General features: G+C 37.8%; 1 protein-coding gene across 1 annotated transcript in view; it reads left to right on the forward strand.

Moving 5' to 3' along the window:
* Positions 1-23,220, forward strand: part of LOC124615546 (transmembrane 9 superfamily member 4) — a 57,514-nt gene that overhangs the window by 7,816 nt on the left and 26,478 nt on the right. Inside the window, exons 3-5 of the mRNA XM_047143519.1 lie at positions 2,542-2,710; positions 3,053-3,208; positions 19,005-19,282. Coding sequence (XP_046999475.1) covers positions 2,542-2,710; positions 3,053-3,208; positions 19,005-19,282 — 603 coding nt within the window. The remainder of the gene's footprint in view (positions 1-2,541; positions 2,711-3,052; positions 3,209-19,004; positions 19,283-23,220) is intronic.

Consider the following 23,220-nt stretch of genomic DNA (forward strand, 5'->3'; position numbering starts at 1 on the left):
AATTAAATTTTTCCATCACATTACAAACCTTAGCTGCTGTGGCTGATCCAATAACTTCATACATAGGTTGCATGATGATTCATCATGAGTCTCACGTGGCCACAGTCTTTCCTGAATGATAATTTTGTGGGTCTGTCTTTCCAAATTGGATTTTACATTTCAACATGAGAATGCTGTGGACACACATGCTCCACTTTGCCTCCTTTTGCGAAAGTTAAATGTAAAACAGTTATTAAAAAGATAGTTTATCAGGGAAATGGAACTCTAGACACAACTGTAGCCGACCTTGTGGAATTGCCTGTTCCTTCTGCAACCCCTCGGCCATTGTACTCCACTTCTTCTTAGGTCTTTATGTGCTCTGTTAAAAACTTTTGGGTCGACAGAAGCGTCCGATCCAACGCGTCGGCTTTGACCCGTGACGTAAGGGTGTTGTAGTGTGTGACGTCATGACGGTGCGGAGTTTGGTTTGAGTGTGGCTGTCTCCAGTTCTGTTTTATCTTATTTTATTTACTTTTCTGATCTGTTCGTTCTATCTCGTGAGATTTTTTTAAAATTTAAAAACACTTATTACTTATTTTGATTATCTGTTTCCTCGAATTTATGTTTTAGTTTATTATATTTATCTTTCTGACCTGTTCGTTCTATCCCGTGAGATTTTTTTTAAAAAAAAGACAAAAAACACTAATCAGCTACTGAAGCATCTTTATCTTCTATGGGTTGCAGGGGTTACGACCCCTGGGGAGGTGGGTGGGTATTCATGCATGGCTGTCTTCACTTACACGTTGTAGCTACGCAAGGCGTCTAAATTTGTTTATATTTAGTTTGCCCCCACCCAAAACACCCCATTTCCCGTGCTTGTCCCGTTAGTGTCATTAGGCTTCTTGTGGAAAGTGTGTGTGTTTGTTTTTGTTTCCACCAAATTTGTGACGTCATGGGTCAAAGCAGACGGGTGGGATCGGACGCTTCCGTATTTCCAAACTTTTGCTGTTAGGTGCAATCAATTTTTTGTCTTCCTTTAATTTGCATGGCAGTTGGAGTGGACTAATAAAGGGCTGAGTAGGAAAATCATAGAGAACTCATGGCTAGGGAGGCACAACAGGAATGAAATCGGTTTAATTTATTTATTGATATATATTTTTTACTGTATGTAGGAACTGCTGCCTGCTGAAAGCTCCCCTTCAAGCGAGGTTTTGCTTCTGCGTGGATCAGATGATGCCTGATAAGCAGAAACCCAATTTGATTTATTGTTTGATATTTGTGAAGTAAAGTAAACTACCACAGAAAACATTTTTTTAATTTTTTATTGTTTATTATTTTTAAATTTTTAAAATTGTTTTATTATTATTGTTGTTATATTTTCAGAGTGCCTTCTTTAATTTATTTGTATTTGGGTTGACAATACACCCCTCTCCCATGCCCCATCCTTTGGTTCCTCTGTAGGCCTACTTAACCACCAGTATCATCAGAAGAAAATACTTGATGTATTTTGTGTTGGACGTTTGGTTAGTGGTGTATTTCATATTCAAGTAATTTGTGCCATAAACATTTTGTTACATTTGACAATACCTGTAAGTTAACATTTGAGTAAAATTTTCCAAGGAAATGCTACACCTTGCGGCAACGTGTCTCATTGATAATTTTTCTTGATTGATAATTCATGAATAATAAATGCCTAGAATTACTTTTGGAAGAACTTACAGTACTAAATCACATTTTCCCTCTATTGTTAGGTTTGTCAGATGCTCACATGCTGTCAATAGTGGTCTTACGACAAATTGGAAATATTTTTAACATTACAGTGCCAATAAATCACACTTCTTATTTTCTTGCCCTTGGCATTATTTTGTTGTTACTTACGAGGTAATACATGCTTTGATGTTACTTAGAAAAGCCAGTTATGCGAAGCCGTGTTTCCTGTGATCTGTATTTCTCTGGACTACTGAAATGTGCATACCAGTTGTGTGTTACAAGTGGATTATGGAGGTATTAGGGCAGTCTACATGGATTACATCCAGATAGATTTTGTTTTTATAACACAAGCAAATTTCGTCTTGTATGGTGAAGCAATTTGATTACTTTTCCATTATGGAGTGTTGTTTATTTGTATACATACTGCTGTAAATTGCAAGAAAGAAGTAAGTCATCCAGTGAGTGCACTCATATTGGTGGGTGGTCAACATTTACCATTTATATGAACAGTGTGTTCCTGTTGTAATAATTGTTCATAATCATGCATTCTCTTCTCCAGATGGTATTTGTTGGTAGTACAGTGGTTTATTAACAGTAAATGTTATAACATGACATGTATTAAGGAATTGTGAATGAAATCCATCTGGTGATGTCTTGACCAGAAAACATAAGACTTTTTATTTAAAAAGTAATTGAAGCAGTAAACGAAAGTTGTTCCTGTGTATTGCATAATCAGTTGCAGTCATTGATAAACATTCAGTTGTGGATGAATTGTATATTAAGGTACATTAATGAAGTTAGTTTTCATTGTTTAAACTTGGGGTTAATGGACTTCTTTTATCTGTTTTTCAGGTGAAGTGTTAAGAGGCGATCGAATAGTCAACACACCATATGAAGTTCGGATGGCTGAAAACATTAAATGTCGATTGCTGTGTCATCCTTCTCATGGACCAATGAACTGGGATGCTGAAGCTTCACAAAAGGCTATCAACCGAATACAGCATGAATATTTTGTCCACCTGTTAGTACTGTGTAGTTTCTCATTTAATAAGATTATTCTTTTCGGTATCACAGTACCTCCCTTCACTAATTTTTATAAGTAAATGGTGACTGTTATTGCTGTATTAAAGTTTCACAATTGTAAAATAATAACAGCTGATTTGTCGGATGGATAAGTGTTATGTCATTCTGTAAAGGTAATGATGTAGGTGTAGTCAGTATGCACTGGAATTTTAACATTGAGAGAATGTATGCTCAGGAATTGTAGAATAGAGTTTTATGTTTTAATAACATTCTTAAATATTTTTATATTGGGCTGTGTTTTATAGTGAAATGTTGTTTCCTTAAAAAAATGTATCAACAGGCTGGTAGATAATCTCCCATGTGCCACAAAGAAAAGAAATCCTGAGACTGGAGAAGTGCAGTACGAGCATGGCTACCGGCTTGGTGGTAGCACACGTGAGGGAGTTTATATTAATAATCATCTGAAGCTAATCCTGCTGTACCACACAGAGAATAAGTAAGTTATATTCTGGTTATATTCTGTTCCTGTTCATTTAAAGATAAGTTTCATTTTTTGTTGGGTTTGTTGCTTTATCTGTACCTTTATTCTGTCGTGAAATTATACTTGAGCATTGAATGTTTTAAAAGATGCAATTGAAAACATTTAATTCCCAAAAATCTGGATTGTGTGTTAGTGACACAACTACTTTGGACATTAAAATAGAACAATTTTGCATGTATTGACCAAACCATTGAAGCTTTGAGGACAGTTGAATGCTCATCCCCCAGTAGATAGACTTTTTGGCTTGTGAGATAGATATCTTTATATAACACATTCTGAAGTTTTAATGGTGGGTTGAGATCAGTAGTTTCAAAACGTTGTTTACACTTAGTCTAATATAATTTTCATGTTTGGAGTTATGAGTGTTAATTTGGCTTACAGATGCAGTGAAAGGGAGTGCATCACTAAATGAAATTATTTCTGACAAAAATATGAGGGTCATTGATTAATAAGGAGACGAATTGGTCTGGGAAAAATTCTGTTAGTAGGGCAAGTTTGGTACTTTTATGGCTTTAAGTTGACATCACTGGGATGAGCCCTGATCAGCTGATATATCAACGTTGTTTTGTTTATAACCTCAAAAGTACATTTCAAGTTGGTGAGTCTGCTTGAAACTTCCACATTAGTTGAACAACATTCTATTATTCATTTTTTACTTGATGCAGGCGAGAAACCAGTGGATATATACTGTAGAATGTCTAAAGATTATGGTGAAGGTTGTATGAATTGTGCAAATTTTTACAAGTGGGTAGAGCAGTTCAAAAATGGTCGTGACTCAGTAGTGACTGATGAACACCGTTCTGGCCGACCAGTTGCAGTTTCAACTCCCTCACTTGAAAGTCAAATTGATGACATTATTCGTGCTGACCGCCATGTGACTGTGGAAACTAGTAGTAGTAGTAGTAGTAGTAGTAGTAGTACAGTTCATAACATTATCTGTAACAAGCTCAAGTAATGCAAAACATGTGTAAGATGAGTCCCAAAGGAGTTGACACAGCTACCCAAGGAAACAAGGTTGAGAGTGTGCACAGAGCTAAAGGAATGTTATGAAATAGAAAGTGAGCACTTCCTCAACAAAATTTTAACTTGTGATGAAACTTGGGTTTACTTTTATGAGCCAGAATCTAAAAGACAATGCATGGAGTGGAAGCACACCAACTCTGCTATCAAGAAAAAATTAAAGACCCAATCATCAGCAGGAAAAGTCATGTTGATGGTGTTTTGGGATGCTGAAGGTCCAGTTTTTTTGTGACTTATCTCGAAGAGCAGCGTACAATGAACAGCCAATACCACTCGATTTGCTTTTAAACAGCGTGAAGCCAGCCATGAGAGAGAGAGAGAGAGAGAGAGAGAGACATGTTGTGGATCTCAGAGGAGAGGTGTGATTCTCGAGCAAGACCATTCCCGTTACAGTCCTGATTTAGCACCTAGTGATTTCCATTTGTTTGGTGCACTGAAAGAGGCATTACGTGGGAAGAGGTTCCAGGACGACAAGGTCGTGAAAAAGTTTGTGGGAAATTGGTTCAAACATCAAGATAGAGAGTTATTTTGTAGCCTGTTGTAACAAGTGCATAAATGTTAAAGGGGATTATGTTGAAAAGTAGGAAAAGTATTGTTTTGTAAAATAAATGCTTTTTTCTCGATACCGATTTGTCTTTCTAATTATTGAATGACCCTCGTATAAGCAGCTTGAAAAGTGCTTCAGCTTCTGTCATTCCTCCTCACACACAACTATTACATACACAAAGGGTTTTAAATGGACTAGAGATAGTATTCAGTTGTCATTTCAATTTGAACTTGATTGATTTTAAAGTGAAGAATAATTTTATGAATTTTAAAACTTCATTGAGGTTTAAGAAACTCACAGTAACTGTCAGTTTCCAAGGCTCATAAAAGCACTAAGACACTAACTGTTCTTTCACACATCAAACATAAGCTTATTTATTACAGACTGTATATTCATTGTTTGTGGACTGATCCGAAAACCAGATTTCTGATCACAAGATTAGGTAGACTGTAACATATGCTCACAGGTTGAGCTTTCACGTGCCATCTTGTGGCAACTATTTGTGCAGTCACACAAACGTAACATAAAATTCTCCGCTTAGTGTCTGTCTTAGGTATCTGTGTTCACAGATCTAAGGAGAAATTATTTAACACTGAGACAGGAGTGAAGGAGAATCGATAATGGTACCAAGAGTATGAAAAATGCTCGCGGATGAAAGTTTGTAAGTGGCCTCCTTTGTGGGTGAATTCTGCTTCTTTATGTTTTGTTCAGTAGATTTGTTTGGCATGTGTAATTCATAAAACTAAATGTGTCTGGTTATTTCTTATTGAATCACACCGGATGGGCTTTTCTACATAATTCTCAGTTGACTGATTCCAGTGCTAATGGCGTAATCACTTAGATCCTTTCACATACCCGTACAGTAGTAGTCAGTATAACTCAGTTGTTGGGTGACACGCTTTACTCACACATTATAGCGTCAACATGGTATATCGAGAGTGAGGCTTGTAATGACAAACTACACATGGTAAGTTGAGAAGAACATGTAATGCAATATTGCACACTTGGTACTATACTGTATTTAATTGTAAAGAACATTAGAAGTAAAACATTTCAGAAACTTGCCAAGTAGAGTACAGCAACTAGACAAACTTCATTCAAACATTGACCAAACAATAACAAGAGTTTCAGTACGGTGTATAAAGTACACTGTCAAGTACAGTATGAAAATTTGCATCACTGCCTACAAGCTACAGTATGTCATTATTCTGCTGTTTTCAATAGTCTGTTAGCTTTCTTTGGTAGGTCATTTAATGCAGTTTCCTTAGTGCTTATTGTTTTATACTCATCAGGTACAGCTACTCAATTTGGTTTGATTCGCTTTGTCACTCTGTTCACTTTGTCGCTCCATCCATTCTAACGCTTTGAACGACTTTAAGTGGTGAAGTATGTGTGTAAACACCCACTTCTTTAACGATACGACTTACTTGAGATTGTCAACTGACTTTCCATGCTGGTTAGCTTGCTGCTGCAACCTCCTTTTCTCTTCTTCTCCGAAGTATATTTGCTAGGACCAGGAATTTCTCAAGACTCTTTCTTCTTATAAAATAAGCAGATGTACGCAGTTTCTTTTCCTTCACTTACTGACGTATATTTGAACATCAGACTTTTACAAATCTGTTTCCACATCTCCAAAGCATAGAAACAAAGTAGATTTACAAATAAGGTAGGGTTGGCTTCATAACCATGTTCTTTTTCAATATGAATCTGAATACACGTCTTGTCCTTTCAAAGTCCAAAACAAGCATTAATTAACACTATCTCAACTGTTCTTTTTTCCCATTACAATCGTCAAAGTTACAAAACAGCACAGAATGCATAAACACTCCTTGTTCTTTCACTACGGCTTCCATGGCGCGACCGGCAAACACTTGCTGGTGCCGTTCGACAGCCACACCTATATCATCTCACGATAAACTTCAAACCTGCACACACAGAAAGGTGATGCGCAGTAAATAGGCTCTCTCTCACTTATATTTAAAATATTGTGTCTTCGAGATGGCCGAGTGGTTCTGGAATTTATGTGGAAATTCTCAAAGCACTACACCATGTAATCACTTTACTTATGTTATCCAGTACTTCACGTGTACTGGGAAGATCATGTATACTTTCATCTTCATCACCCTCACCCTCGACTGCTTCATTCCTTTCATTTCAAACACCATAAAAAATTTCCTTGTCATCTGTGGTTTCTGAAATTGGTTCTTCGTTGTGGTTCAAGTCTTAAAGATCTGCAGAACATCACATGCAGACTGGATATCATTGCTGTTGAAATCTGTCACTACACCATTCATCTTTTGCATTTTCTTCAATGGAACGCTTCTTCCAGCAATTCCTAACAGTGGTTGGACCGATGCTTTTGATGCTTTGCCATGCCAGGCCTACTGAATATGCAACACTCTCAAGATTTGCAGATTTGAAGAAAATTTCCGTTACCCCATTTGAATTTACTATTGAAGTGGGCAGTTCATGGCCATAAATGCTCATATGATGCCCTGTAATCAAAACGTCCTGGGTTCGAATCCCACCACTGCCTAAATTTTGATTAATAATCAGCATTGGCGTCCAAAGACTTCCGGCATAAGAAGTCATCCTCATTCTGCCAACGGCCTTGTCAAAGAGAGCGGAGCAACGGACAGAGGCTGAGGCACACTCTTGTCCTAAGGGTGGGAAACAGTCCCTAAAGGCGAAAGAATCAGCAATGATCAACAGTATGAGGATGCAGAAGGCAACAGAAACAACTGCATTAAAGACATGTAATTTGTATCCACAGGACATGGGGGCCTGTAATTGAAAAAGTGTCATTATCATCTCTATATTGGCAAAAGATTCTGGAATAGTCCCCAATTCTGATCTCCAGGAGAGGACTGCTGATGGGGAAGTGACCATGAGAAAAAGGTTGAATAATCAACAAAAGGATAGTGTTCGAAGAGTCAGGGTGCAGAATGTCGGAAGCTTGAATGTGTGAGGGAAACAAGAAAATCTGAAAAGGGAAATGCAAAGACTCAATGTACATATAGGAGGGGTAAGTGAAATGAAATGGAAAGAAGACAAGGATTTTTGGTCAGATGAGTATAGGATAATATCAACAGCAGCAGAAAATGGTATAACAGGAGTAGTAGGATTTGTTATGAATAGGAAAGTAGGGCAGACAGTGTGTTGTTGTGAACAGTTCAGGCAAATGAACACCGACAATGATAGTTCAGATATACTTGCTGACGTTAAAAACTGAAGATGAAGAGAGAGAGAAAATATGAGGATATTGAAGGGTTGATACAGTATGTAAAGGGAGATGAAAATCTAATAGTCATGGGGGACTGGAATGCAGTTGTAGGGGAAGGAGTAGGAAAAAAGGTTACAGGAGAATATGGGCTTGGGACAATGAATGACAAAGGAGAAAGACTAATTGAGTTCTGTAACAAATTTTGACAATGTTGACTGGAATACTCTCTTTCAAATTCTGAAGGCGGCAGGTGTAAAATACAGGGAGCGAAAGGCTATTTACAATTTGTACAGAAACCAGATGGCAGTTATAAGAGTCGAGGGACATGAAAGGGAAGCACTGGTTGGGAAGGGAGTGAGACAGGGTTGTAGCCCCTCCCCGATGTTGTTCAATCTGTATATTGAGCAAGCAGTAAAAGAAACAAAAGAAAAATTCGGAGTAGTTATTAAAATCCATGGAGAAGAAATAAAAACTTTGAGATTCGCCGATGACATTGTAATTCTGTCAGAGACAGCAAAGGACTTGGAAGAGCAGTTGAACGGAATGGACAGTGTCTTGAAAGGAGGATATAAGATGAACATCAATAAAAGCAAAACGAGGATAATGGAATGTAGTCGAATTAAGTCGGGTGATGCTGAGGGAATTAGATTAGGAAATGAGACACTTAAAGTAGTAAAGGAGTTTTGCTGTTTGGGGAGCAAAATAACTGATGATGGTCGAAGTAGAGAGGATATAAAATGTAGACTGGCAATGGCAAGGAAAGCGTTTCTGAAGAAGAGAAATTTGTTAACATCGAGTATAGATTTAAGTGTCAGGAAGTCGTTTCTGAAAGTAATTGTATGGAGTGTAGCCATGTACGGAAGTGAAACATGGACGATAAATAGTTTGGACAAGAAGAGAATAGAAGCTTTCAAAATGTGGTGCTACAGAAGAATGCTGAAGATTAGATGGGTAGATCACATAACTAATGAGGAGGTATTGAATAGAATTGGGGAGAAGAGGAGTTTGTGGCACAACTTGACTAGAAGAAGGGATCGGTTGGTAGGACATGTTCTGAGGCATCAAGGGATCACCAATTTAGTATTGGAGGGCAGAGTGGAGGGTAAAAATCGTAGAGGGAGACCAAGAGATGAATACACTAAGCAGATTCAGAAGGATGTAGGTTGCAGTATGTACTGGGAGATGAAGAAGCTTGCACAGGATAGAGTAGCATGGAGAGCTGCATCAAACCAGTCTCAGGACTGAAGACCACAACAACAACAACAAATTTCAGCTAGTAATAGGGAATACTCTGTTCAAGAGTCACAAGAGGAGGAGGTATACTTCAAAAAGACCACATGATACGGGAAGATTTCAGTTAGATTACACCATGGTCAGACAGAGATTCTGAAATAGATACTGGATTCTAAGACGTACCAAGGTGCAGACATAGATTCAGATCACAATATAGTAGTGATGAAGAGTAGGTTGAAATTCAATAAATTAGTCAGAAAGAATAAATACACAAAGAAATGGGATATGGAAATACTAAGGAATGATGAGATACGCTTGAAGTTCACTAAGGCTATTGATAGAGCAATAAGGAATAGCTCACTAGGCAGTACAGTTGAAGAGGGATGGACATCACCAAAAAAGGGTCATCACAGAAGTTGGGAAGAAAAACATAGGTACAAAGAAGGTAACTGCGAAGAAACCATGGATAACAGAAGTAGTACTCCAGCTGATCAATGAGAACAGGAAGTGCAAAAATGTTCTGGGAGACTCAGGAGTACAGAAATACAAGTCACTGAGGAATGACATAAATAGGAAGTGCAGGGAAGCTAAGACGAAATGGCTGCCTGAAAAATGTGAAGAAATCGAAACAGAAATGATTGTCGGAAGGACAGACTCAGCATATAGGAATGTCAAAACAGTCTTCGGTGGCATTAAAAGCTAGAGTGGCAATGGGAGTTCCAATGCTATAAATGTAGAGGAGAGAGTGGATAGGTGGAAAGAAGACACTGAAAGCCTCTATGCAGGGAAAGATTTGTCTGATGTGATAGAAGAAGAAACAGGAGTCGATTTAGAAGAGATTGGGGGATCAAGTATTAGAATCAGACTTTAAAAGTGTTGTGTCTAGACAAGACAGCCTAGACACAATGAGAGGAAGCCGAAAGGCACGCGCTTAAACTCACGCAGGCTGGCGTGAGGCCTGAAACAGGATACGTAATGAATGCTATAAAGAAAATTACGTAGCTTCTGGAATACTTAACTTTAATCCACATTTGTAGAACATCGCTCTTGATGATACATTAATAGAATCTCAATATCAATTGAATACGGTTCCTTGCTAGGTTGTAGCAAAGGTAGCTGAAGGCTATGCTAACTATCGTCTCGGCTAATGAGAGCGTATTTGTCAGTGAACCGTTCCTTGCAAAGTCGGCTGTACAACTGGGGCGAGTGCTAGTACGTCTCTCTAGACCTGCCGTGTGGTGGCGCTCGGTCTGCTATCACTGACAGTGGCGACACGCGGGTCCGACGTATACTAATGGACCGCGGCCGATTTAAAGGCTACCACCTAGCAAGTGTGGTGTCTGGCGGTGACACCACAAAAAGAGCTTTGGATGACTTAAGATCAAATAAGGCAGGAGGGATAGATAACATTCCATCAAAATTTCTAAAATCATTCGGGGAAGTTGCAACAAAATGACTATTCACATTGTTGTGTAGAATGTATGAGCCCAGCGACATACCATCTGACTTTCGGAAAAATATCTACACGATTCTGAAGACTGCAAGAGGTGACAAGTGTGTGAATTATCGTAAAATCAGCTTAACAACTCATGCATCCAAGTTGCTGACAAGAATAATATACAAAAGAATGGAAAAGAAAAATGAGGATGTGCTAGATGATGATCAGTTTGGCTTTAGAAAAGGTAAAGGGACGAGAGAGGCAATTCTGACATTGTGGTTGATAATGGAAGCAAGACGAAAGAAAAATAAAGACACATTCATAGGATTTGTCGACCTGGAAAAAGCAGTCAACAGTGTAAAATGGTCAAAGATGTTCGAAATTCTGAGAAAAATATGGGTAAGCTATAGGGAGAGATGGGTAATGTACAATATGTACAAGAGCCAAGAGGGAATAATAAGAGTGGACAATCAAGAACAAAGTGCTCAGATTAAAAAGGGTTTAAGACAAGGATGTGTAGCCTTTTGCCCCTACTGTTCAATCTGTACATCGAGGAAGCAATGATGGAAATAAAAGAAAGTTTCAGGAATGGAATTAAAACTCAAGGTGAAAGGATATCAATGATACGATTTATTGATGACATTGCTGTCCTGAGCGAAAGTGAAGGAGAATTACATGATCTGCCGAATGGAATGAACAGTCTAATGAGTACAGAATGTAGACTGAGAGTAAATCGAAGAAAGACGAAAGTAATGAGAAGTAGCAGAAACGAGAACAGCGAGCAATTTAAGATCAGGATTGATGGTCATGAAGTAGATGAAGTTAAGGAATTCTGATACCTAGGCAGTAAAATAACCAATGATGGACAGAGCAAGAGGACAGCAAAAGCAGACTAGCAATGGCAAAAATGGAATTCCTGGCCAAGAGGTCTACTAGTATCAGACATAGGCCTTAATTTGAGGAAGAGATTTCTGAGAAGCCTGGAGTACAGCATTCTATGGTAGTGAAACATGGACTGCAGGAAAACCGGAACAGAAGAGAATCGGAGCATTTGAGATGTGGTGATACAGACAAATGTTGAAAATTAGGTGGACTGGTAAGGCAAGGAGTGAGGAGGTTTTACGCAGAATCGGAGACGAAAGGAATATGTGGAAAACACTGATAAGGAGAAGGGATAGGATGATAGGACATCTCTTAAGACATCAGGGAATGACTTCCATGGTACTAGAGGGAGCTGTAGAGGGCAAAAACTGTAGAGGAAGACAAAGATTTTGGAATACAGCCAGGACGTAGGTTGCAAGTGCCACTCTGAGGTGAAGAGGTTAGCACAGGAGAGGAATTAATGGTGGGCCACATCAAACCAGTTAAAAGACTGATGACACCCTCCCATCCCCCACCCCATCCAAAAAAAGTTAGTTGTCTTTTTTAATTTCTTTTTTTACCTTTCTCTCTGGTTGGAAGCAATCGATAATAAAGTGCCGTTTCATCACAATTACATGCTTGATGGCTATTTAAACTTCATCTGTCATTACTCATTACTTTGTGTAGAGTTTCAGGAAACTGTGAAGCAGGTTCAATTTGAAAACTATCCAGCAGTAAAAATACTATCCGTCAGAAGCTACAAAATCTTTGTTTCCATGTAAATCAAAGTGAAAATTTTCAGCTTGCCTTTAGTAAAAATGACGTCTAAAGGTGTTCATCAGGTTCACTGTCTTTTCCTAGTTCAGTCCTTTTTCTGTCCATTTACACATCACTTTCATTCTTTTTACAAAACTTCCAAGTCCGTTCTCTTCTTTTACTCATCCTCAGTGTGTTCCTTCAGCTACACCACACTCATGTGATAAAACTGCTTTAGTTCAACCATTCTTCACATGATCAATAATTTTCAGTTTATCACTCAAAGAATATGCTTTCCATTTCTGTGGCATTGTAACAAGCACACAGAAATATAGACAATGAATAATTTATGATCATCATGATCGTTGTGCTAGTTTAGATTATTGCCAAACACTGTTGCGTAGTCACTTTGTTGACTGAGTCACAATGTTAACCTTGAGATGCATATTCAAAGCTTCTGACTAGCAACAATCTTGATATGTTAAGACAGACCAAAGGTTTAGTTTAATTACATCCATCTATTTTTGATATTGTTGAGAGAGCTTGGAGTTGCAGCAGTAAATTATACTGCAGAAAAGCTATGTGCAGACAGTAATAAGATTTTTTTCAAGTTTATAAAACACATTGAAAGTGCAGAAATCATTCATAAATTATATTTTGTTTTGGGGGACAAACTTTATACCGCGTTGTCTGAATATGCTGTGTATTAGACTGTGGTATATGGGGTTTCTACACACTTTCACAATGAGAAGTTATAATTTTCATTGGGTGTTGTTAAGCATGAACAAAATTTCACAAAAATATAGAGTACATGCGTAACCTATTGAAGCCATGTATTGATGAAAAACATTAATAATTTAACAATAGCTTGGATTAAATTTCTAGAAATACCAACATCCATTTCAGTAAAGGTTGTCAGTCCCTTCTCAAGCAATATGTATAGCTTTCTGAAAGCCTCTTGGCACACTTTCCTGTATGTAGCACTGTTCTTCATGTGAAAAATCAGTATCCTTGCTGGCCAATGAAGATAAGTGGCCCAAATGACTCATCATCTACATCTACATGGATACTCTGCAAATCACATTTAAGTGCCTGGCAAAGGGTTCATCGAACCACCTTCATCAGTTTATGAAAATGTTAGGTTTAAATGATGTGTTGTTTGATGCATAGAAAGTGTAGAGACCTTTGACAATTCAAAGAACATGGTCACTATGATTAGCAAAAGAAGCCACAAACATTGCAATAAATCTCAGTATATGAGCTTTGCAAGACAGTGTAGTACTATTTAAGACGATAAGCGTAATTAACACATTGTGTATTACACTATACCACATAACGTTATTTACCCAAGTATAAGGCCATCGTGGATAAAAGACACCCCTCCCCTTCATTTTTTTTTTTTTTTTTTTTAAAAAAAGATGCTGCTTGAGAAAATTTTATTTTTAACATACTGTGAATAATCAAAACTCCAAAGTATTTTATTGACATAAAGTATCTGCCTAAAAATTAAATTATACCTGTTCTAAACTTACACCACGTATTGTCTACAATTTGGTAATACTAGGAGAAATAAAGTAAACAAATAGATGGTTTACATTAATTTTTCTATCATTTTTGGTAACTAACACTAGTCATCTGTAGTATCTCTCTTTCCAATAATCGTCGTCATCCTTACAGCACAGCTGTGAAATATATATCTTCCTTGCCACAAAAATTTGGCTGTTTCTTCCGAATATGTTGCTATTCCTGAGGTTTTAGTTAGAGTGGATCGTGAGAACATAGTTGTTTTTATCCAAATACGTATCTGATTTTGCTTCTGTTCTGGCGTGAAAATGTTAGTGTCTTTTGCTTCCACACGCAGTGTCTATTCCCTGCTCTCCTGATGGCTGCACAGAGCCAGCAGCTGACACACTCCCTTTCATTCCCATCCTACTTCACGGTGAGTGTTGACAACATTGCAGCAAGAAACATGTAAGTATGACTCTAGCCCCTCTCTACACTTCCGTCTTCTCCTGCAGAAATGAATACTGTTATTGAGTGTTCATCCAGTTTTAAAGACAATTCGATTCTGGCTACAAATATATTCAGGCAAACTGCAGTTTAAATGTGGCAGATGTTCATAAAAAAACAAAGTATGTGGTACAAATTCCCATAGTGGCAACACAAAGAAATTTGCTGCTTGCTCACTGTTCCCCTCCCTGCAGTCATCCTAGCTATCAGCCAAGCTGGTGTCACTGCACCCTTACCAACCCTTCCAAAATGCTGAACTTGAGAAACGGTGAGAAACAAGCTGCAATATCTTGTAGTGTGCAGGTCATATATAACAACACCAACCAATACATAAATAAAAGATTGCAACTAAAATTCAGTCCCTTTCTTAAACTTCCACTTGTCCGCTGTCTGTTGGTACTGTCTCCATGACGGGTCGTGCTGCTGTAAATTATTCTTGCGTTAACAATTACAGACAGTTTAACATGAAGTACTTCCTCTGTCAGACATTTCATGTTAGATTAATTTTCCTTTTTGTTTCAACTGACTGTCACCATGTTTTAAAGCCAATTGAAAACTGGTAATGTTTCTCCTGGTATTCTAATACATGACCTGCAATCCACTTATGATCTCTTGCAACCAAATAAAATTTTGATCTGGATTCTGAATCAACTAATGTTTTTCAAAGGACATTTCTCTATTTGATTCTTACCTTTACTTAAAAAGTGGCATTAATGTTTGTATACGATATCCATACATCTATGAGAAAGTTTATTGCAAATATGTTGAAATACAACAACAGTTTGTAAGATAATAGAATTTAAAAGCTATTTACCCTCCTCAATTCTTCAAAATAAATGTGTGTATGACATCATTATCCAAAACTTATCTCCAAATATAAGATTACCCCTATAGACTGTACTAAACAAGGTAAAAATGTTGACCTCAGCAGCAATAGTTTAATTTGTGAATATAAGGTGAACCTGTATTTTTTGTATCATGAATTTGGGGAAAAAACCTCTTCTTATAAATGGATAAATAAGGTAATTATAGAGAAGTGATGTGGAAACTATACCTCCACATTGGTTATGATTTTTCATCACATTGCCAGTACTGTTGATCCATTGCACAAGAAAGTAAATTTATCAATGAATAACATCAATAATATTTATGTATCAACAAAATTCCAACCATCAAACTTCATTTCTTGTGTGGAAATTCTAGCCACTGGGTATGAAAATAGTACAAGCCATTATGACATATTGTTTACTGTATGTTTTTAAGTGGAATGGCTGTACAACTTTAAATGGCTATACAACTAGGACTAAATTGTTATGACTCAATGACAACTTGCACTTCATCCTTATGATATTTGAGGCCATGTTCTGTAGGAATATGTGCTAGGAAATGCATTAATTCCATGTAGCTGAAAACCCAAGAGGACCTTGGTGAACTCATTACTCTGTAGTTAGGAAATGTACTGTGATTGTCTTCACAGGCAGCAAGAGAATTTAATTTAAAACCTGTAAATAATTGTCATGTTAGCATATTCAGGAACTACAAAAATGTGTGCCATTATATTAGGTAGTCACTGCAATTTTTAGTGGACTTCAGCCTTATTTGCCCAAAACATCAGAGTTAAGAGTGCTGATTATCTGCTTGATTTAGGCATGGACACCCAAACTGTGTACATTAACTTCAGGATGCCGTCCACATCCATTGAAAGTTGGACACATTTTTGTATAACCTTTCTCACTTGAAACCACTGTCTTATGAAATATTTATCATTGCCATTGAAATACCCCATATGTTACTGATTAAATGTATGTAAAAGTGGCTTCCAGCTTTCACAGTCAGTCTCCAAAAATTTTATGGCCTTGGCTCCACAGCCAATGCCACACTGTGAAAGAGCGCTTACTGTTATGTGGGCACAATGACGTAGTACTGGTTCTCTTAGCAAAGTACTTATTTTGTAAAATCGAATGTTTGCTTCACATCACAGTGTGTGTAATCAGTTTCATTTTGCTGACACCATTACCATCATCTGACGCAATTTACTGAAAGCTGTAATACAGGTGTAGTTGTGTTCAGAAATCTGTCCATGAAGGCAAACATAGTGGCTCTTTCTTCTACTTGATTTGTGTAGTTTTCAGGACGTACACCTGCCTTGACCATCAATTAAAATTCCTTGTCTTTTACAGAACTCATAACATGCTCCTAAAAGCAGAGAGATCACCTTGAAATTCGTGGACACCTTTATAGAGATCCAAACATCTTTTTATGAAGTATCGCTGGTGTAGATGCTAAAACATACTGGAGATAAAGAGAGTTAGATTGTAGCAGTACCAGAAATGGAAGATTTCAGCATGCACTGCTTACATATTGTCACTGTACTGTGCCAGAGACAAGCTGTGTATTAATGCAAAGAGCAGCTAGAAATGGGGACAATAAGTTCTTTGTCAGTAACTCTTACACCAGGGGCGGGCAGGAATCCTGCACGTGTGCGATGCACTTGCACGTGTGCAGTTAACAGGTGTTCTGTGTGCACACAGGGGCAAGCTGGCCACCCGCTTCACTCCGCTCCCCACCATACCGTCTCTCCGCTTCTTCCTCTGTAATGCGTTTTGTTTCCTGGCCTGCTTTATTGAATGAAGGAATAAGGTTAGTAGGAGTGCTTGAAAGAAATGGTTCAAATGGCTCTGAGCACTGTGGGACTTAACATCTGAGGTCATCAGTCCCCTAGAATTTAGAACTACTTAAACCTAACTAACCTAAGGACATAACACACATCCATGCCCAAGGCACGATTCGAACCTGCGACCGTAGCAGTCATGCTGTTCTGGACTGCAGTGCCTAGAACTGCACGGCCACCGTGGCCGGCTGGTTGAAAGAAATCGTGGTTTGAAAGAGTACCTATTACCTACGATACGTTTTATTTAATTATCACAGGTGGAGTTTACAATATGTTTAATGTCTGGAACAAAATTTCTACATACAGACAAACGCAAACAGTTACGTAAATTTTCATTACTGATGATTGCTTTTAACCGAGACTTATTAATTTTCATAACAGAAAAAATCTCTCACAAACGTATGTTGAGCCAAACATTGACATTATCTTCGCGGCTTCACGATGGAGATGAGGGAACTCTTGCTGTGGAAAGTTGTGATAAAAATCTATTACACGACTTGCCAAAAGGAACTTGTCTCTCAGACGAGAATTATGCTGTAGAATCTACAGTGCAGATCTGTTAATTCCACTTGCAAACTGGGATGAATATCGTCTACAGAAAGAGCAAATTGTCACGAGAACTATTCAAAAGCTTGGGATAAGTATGATATATCCCCAAATCACTTGAAAAATTCCTCTTTTATTGCACTAAGTATGATAACATATTGAAATTTATTATAATGGTGTTCAGTATTAAACTTCCGCTGACCTCCGAGAATACTGTTACATATTATACATTTCGAATTTTCACGTTTTTGCACAAAGAAAAAATGATTCTCCCATTCCTTTTTAAAAGATAGCAGATCTCCACTTCTCCGTTTCCTTGATTCATTCTGCATTTTCCGGTTCTTGAAATACAACGTTCACTACGTAGTGGTCGCTTCGCTTCAACGTCCGCAGCTTAGCCTGGTACTGCACTACCGCAACCTGCTGGCTGTCGTCACTGTCCCGTTTGACGATTGCAAGCGAGCAGCACACGTGCAGCGCTGTGTGCTCATGAGCCGCGTGCAACGTTTGCCCGCCCCTGTCTTACACCATAGCCATTTTACTAATTGATGTGGTGCAATGGTAAGACACTGGAATTGTATTTGGGAGGATGGTGGCTCTAATCCCCATTCAGCTATCCAGATTTAGTTTCTCCCTGATTTCCCTATGTCATTTAAGGTGAACACTGGAATAGTTCCTTTGATAGGGCATGACTGCCCCCAATCCAACCTAGTGATCTGCCTTTAATCACTTCATTGTCAGTGGAAACTTAAACCATACTTTTCCTTCCTACCTTTTCATTTTACATCCATTCCTTAGCCACAGGGGCAGTGTGGAGTTCTCTGTACCTCCTCTGTGTTGGTCATTTCATCATTGGTGAAATGAATTGCATTTGTGGGATGTATTTTATTACAGTAGGCATTGTAGTGATTGACTTCTGTTAGAGATTGTATAAGGAGAAGCGTGAAACACAATTTGATTGTGCTGTAGAGCTATGTATCCCACTTGCGAGTGTTATATAGTGGGTTAGTGTGGTCTGATGTGTTAAATGTAATGTATTGGTATTCATGTTATTGTAGTGGCATATTCACATTTCTAGTATGTGATAACTTTTCTTCCTTGCTGCTATAAATATTTCGTAGACTCTCTGCTTCCCTCAGTTTCAGAATTCTTTAGTCCAGCAGCTAATTACTACAATGTTGCTGCAACTACATTGATTGACAGTTTCTAATACTGCTGCTACCACCACCATTGTTTTGTGTGTGTGTGTGTGTGTGTGTGTGTGTGTGTGTGTGTGTGTGTGTGTGTGTGTGTGTGTGCGAGAGAGAGAGAGAGAGAGAGAGAGAGAGAGAGTGAGAGTGAGAGTGAGAGTAATATTTTTCTGTAAGAGAATTTACTTATTTAAATCTAAGTATATTGCAGGTCCAAAATTTATATTCTCTACATGTGAATTACTTCAATTTTCAGGGATGTTTATCGTGTCGTTGGGTTTGAAGTAGAAGCTCAAAGTGTTGATCAGTCAGATTTAACAGTTACTGGTGACACATGTATAATTCGTGAGAATCCAAGGCCCCAATTTGTTAATAAACGCGGTGGAACAAAGCTTTTCTTCACATATTCAGTTGAATGGAAAGCATCAGAAATCAGTTGGGCATCCAGATGGGATATATATTTAGGAATGAATGATGTTCAGATCCACTGGTTTTCCATTGTGAATTCTCTGGTTGTCGTCCTGTTTCTGTCTGGTAAGTAAAAAATCGAGTCTTTGGATAATGTGTCTTGTAATGCAGTGTAAAATTATGTTTGTTAAATCATCATTCTTCTAATATGCCTCATGAAGTAAATCAGGAAATGCAAAAAGTATCAAACGATCACAAAGACATCCAAATATTGAGAGTTTTAACACGTGGAACTGCCTCGGTCCGGCATAGATACATTCATCGAATGGGTCTGGAAGTAACACTACTGTCGTCAAGAGATGATAAGGAAATGAGACAATACAAGGGTAATTTAACCCCAGTTTGAGACAAAATTTTTTTTGGACAGACAGAAAACAAATGAAAATAGGAGCACGCGTGGAGTTACTGTCTCATCATACTTTTTACTTAAGGATATTGTGTTGTCTCCATTTTAAAATTTCTGTCCATTATAATGTTGCTAAATAACTTGATTTCCAATGGCTGTATTTATCGTGTACACCGTATTGCTCTTGCAGGCACCATTTCACCTATTTACTTCTTATGTTGCTGTAATCTTGACACTTTTCTATCTTCTCTTGAAATCTCAGATGTGGTTGTAGGGGAAAGAGCTTTTACAGTACAAATTTACTGTAAAACTGACTTACTAGATCAAATGTAAATAACATTTCTGGTAGGGATTAATTAATTGCATGAAATTTGTTAGTGACAGACCACTAGATCAATATTTAGTAAAGGTGTGACAGTCACTAACACTTATTCAAAGTAAAAAATGTTTTTTAATACTTAACAACATTTATTTGAACAGTCAGAGAACATTTGACCAGTATCACAATTTCTGCAAATCAAGGTATTTGATATTCGTTGAGAAGAGCAATTAAGCAGTGGAACCCTGCAAATCCAAAATTTTGTGTAGTCAGAACCAAATCTGGGATGGAGGAAAAAATAAATAAAAAGCTTATTTTTAATGTAAAAAAAATGATTTTATTGTACTGTAGAAGTGGACAACTAATTATTGAAATACAGTTTCTCAGGACAAAATGCTTGCATTGGTAACTGCAGTAGGTGTCACGCTTATGAAACAGTACTGTAATTTTCACTTACAGTAATGTGCAAAATTGGTAATCTTATTTTTCCATGAAGAACAGAACCTACTTGATGGTATGATGACGTGCCAGCATCACGTGAATATCATGTTGGTTGGTGTGGCAACAGTGTGCTGTTCTACATAGTATAATGTCAATTCAAGTGCATCTGCACCGTCAGAATATGACACAGTACGTTCAGGGGTGTCTTCTCTTTTATTATCTTTATCTTCTGAGTTGTCATTGGGTTAATCCTGGGCTCTGGAGACAATGGCTTCAACAGACACTTCTTGATAACCGTTATCATAGATTGATACCCTTCTTGAAGGCAATTTTCCCCTGCTTATTCGTACCGTGGGATTTTTGGGCAAACTGATGGATATCATTATTGTCTGATAGCAGAATGGATGGGGTTTCTTCAAACACAGTATTTGGCCACAGTTTCTTCAACAACATTTGTATTAAATCTTTGTTAGATTCATCCCAAGCCTCAAATAGCCAACAGATAACATTCTTTACTGTTGTTTTTGTAATTTTTTTCTAAGATGGAACAGTTCTCTCTTTCAATTAGAAATTGTAGAGGATTTTTCTGGTATCCAACTTAAGGTTCTGTGACACACCTTAATCCATTGGTTGCAAGATAGAGCTTACATTTGACGGCATTTCTGAAGGGTGTAATGAGCATTTTCAGTCAAAAGTAGAGCTTGAAGTGGCAATCAATTTTCTGCACTGAATTTTCTAACAAAGGAAATAAATTGTTTCTCGAACCTCTTGCTAAACAGAACGCCAGTCGTCCAAGCTTTACTTTGATTTTTGTAATAAACAGGGAGAGCTTTCATATTCATATCTTTTTAGGTCTCCTGGTTTTGCGGACTTTCCAATTACCATGAGCAATAATTTGCTTATTGCTGTGGCGTTTCTACAGGCTAAAACAGTAATGTGTTGTTTATTCATTTTGAAACCTGTTTCAGACGACTTTTTTTTGAAGCAAGACTTTTTGCAGGAAGTCCTTTGAAATTCAGTCCAGTTTTTTCAGCCTTCTAGACTTGATGTGGCAAGTAATTTTCTGATGATATCAAGTTCACACACTTATCTGAGAATGCATCCTTGGTGGCAATATCGGTTGCTAATTTTTCTCCACTTATCATTGTCATATCCTGTCTCTTCGTCCAGTGGTCTAACCACCCATTGTTGGCAGTAGATATTGGCTCACCATTAACAAGGAACACCTTTTTGCCTTTCTGAGTAAACCACAAGAAAATCCCTGTGTCAGTTTTATCGTATGACAACACGGTGGAGTTGTGGTGGTGTTCCAAAGTTTTTGCACCAGTTGTGTTGCAGAAGCTTTCAATTGTCCTGAGGTTTATTTTATCCAGCCACTGATGGTGGCTTTCCAAACACCAAATTCAATAGCCAATTTTGTAGGTCTTTCCCTAATGTCAAGTAGCTTAAGCACTTGCAGTTTTTTCTTTTAATGTTCAGGAACTATGTTTTCGTTTGTTTGACATTGTACTGTGTGGTTGGGATAACACTTGTTTTATATGTGCCGTATTAATTTATGGGTGATAAGAGTGAACACAGTACTGTGTAAGTCAATCCAAATTATTCTGAATACTGTACTTGAATATCTATTAACAGCAGCGAAACTATTGTTATTTAGCTCCTCTGAACAAGTTAGCAACACTACATGTGATCGGCTATGTAGTTGTGTTGTTGGAGAGTATTGTGCGTGGTATTTGCAACATTGCCACTTCCTCACATCGCTATGCTAGGTTACTTTGTTGCTGTTTATATAATTTTTTCCCCTCAAACAATCGTAACATTTCTGAATCCGAACATGTGACAGGCTCAATTAGTTTAATTAGTTTGGAATACTGGGGCTCTACTGTAATGTTAATTCAGTCAGCACTGAGTCTGTGAATTATTAGTTTTAAATGTGGAAGGCAGATTTTAGGTTGCCAGTTTCATGCCAGTGTGCTGTGATGTATTAAAATTTATTTTAGAATGTTACAATGCATTATACAAGATCAGTGGTGAACCTCTTCGGCCTCTTTAATGAAATTAAGTTAGCAGTACCAATTCATAGAGGATTGTGATATTGATGATTCTCCTGGAAACCTGACAATTCATAGAGGATTGTGATATTGATGATTCTCCTGGAAACCTGACAAGGACCACATTTACCCCAGTAGTTATGTTAAAATCATTCTCATTAGCTACACAGTCATCAGGACAACTGACTTTTTCATGAGGCATAACAGTCGGGAAGTTCTTTGCTTCCTTTCAACATAAATATGAGTCCAAGAGGTATATATTTTTCTGCTTAGGTTGTAATATTTATTAAGATCTCTTCCTAGTTACACAACTAGTTGTGGCTTAAAATGGCAGTTTTGAGAGTTAACTGAGAGATGGTGCCATTTACATACCTATGGCACCTTGGTGTGGGTAAACACCCTTTTTAAACAAAAACTGTGTGTAGGAGTAGGAAAGGATCTCAAAAATATCGTGGTGTGTGTCTCATTCAGTACGCTTGGCTGTGGTGTCCACTACAAGAAAGATCCAAGAGAGGTCATTTTACTGCTGATACACCAGCCCTAAGCTATCTGCAATGCAGGCAACAACTAAGCTGGAGAAATCTGTGATAATTCCAGAGGTACAAGAATCTAAATGGTCCAAAGGATGGGATGTAGAGAAACATCTTCCATCATAATGCAGTTCCTCTCCTATGAACCAGTTTTGCTTATACCTAATTGGAGTCACTGTGTTAAACAACTGTGAACGAGAGACTTTTGTACTTTGTGAGGGACCTAGTTCAAAGTTATTTGTTTGTGATGATTTCATTATCTTGTGTTCATGTTCCAGCCTTGTTTTAATAATGTCAGTTGCATCTCAAGGGCACAT

The sequence above is a fragment of the Schistocerca americana genome, chromosome 5 (genome assembly GCF_021461395.2).
Source record: "Schistocerca americana isolate TAMUIC-IGC-003095 chromosome 5, iqSchAmer2.1, whole genome shotgun sequence".
NCBI lineage: Eukaryota > Metazoa > Arthropoda > Insecta > Orthoptera > Acrididae > Schistocerca > Schistocerca americana.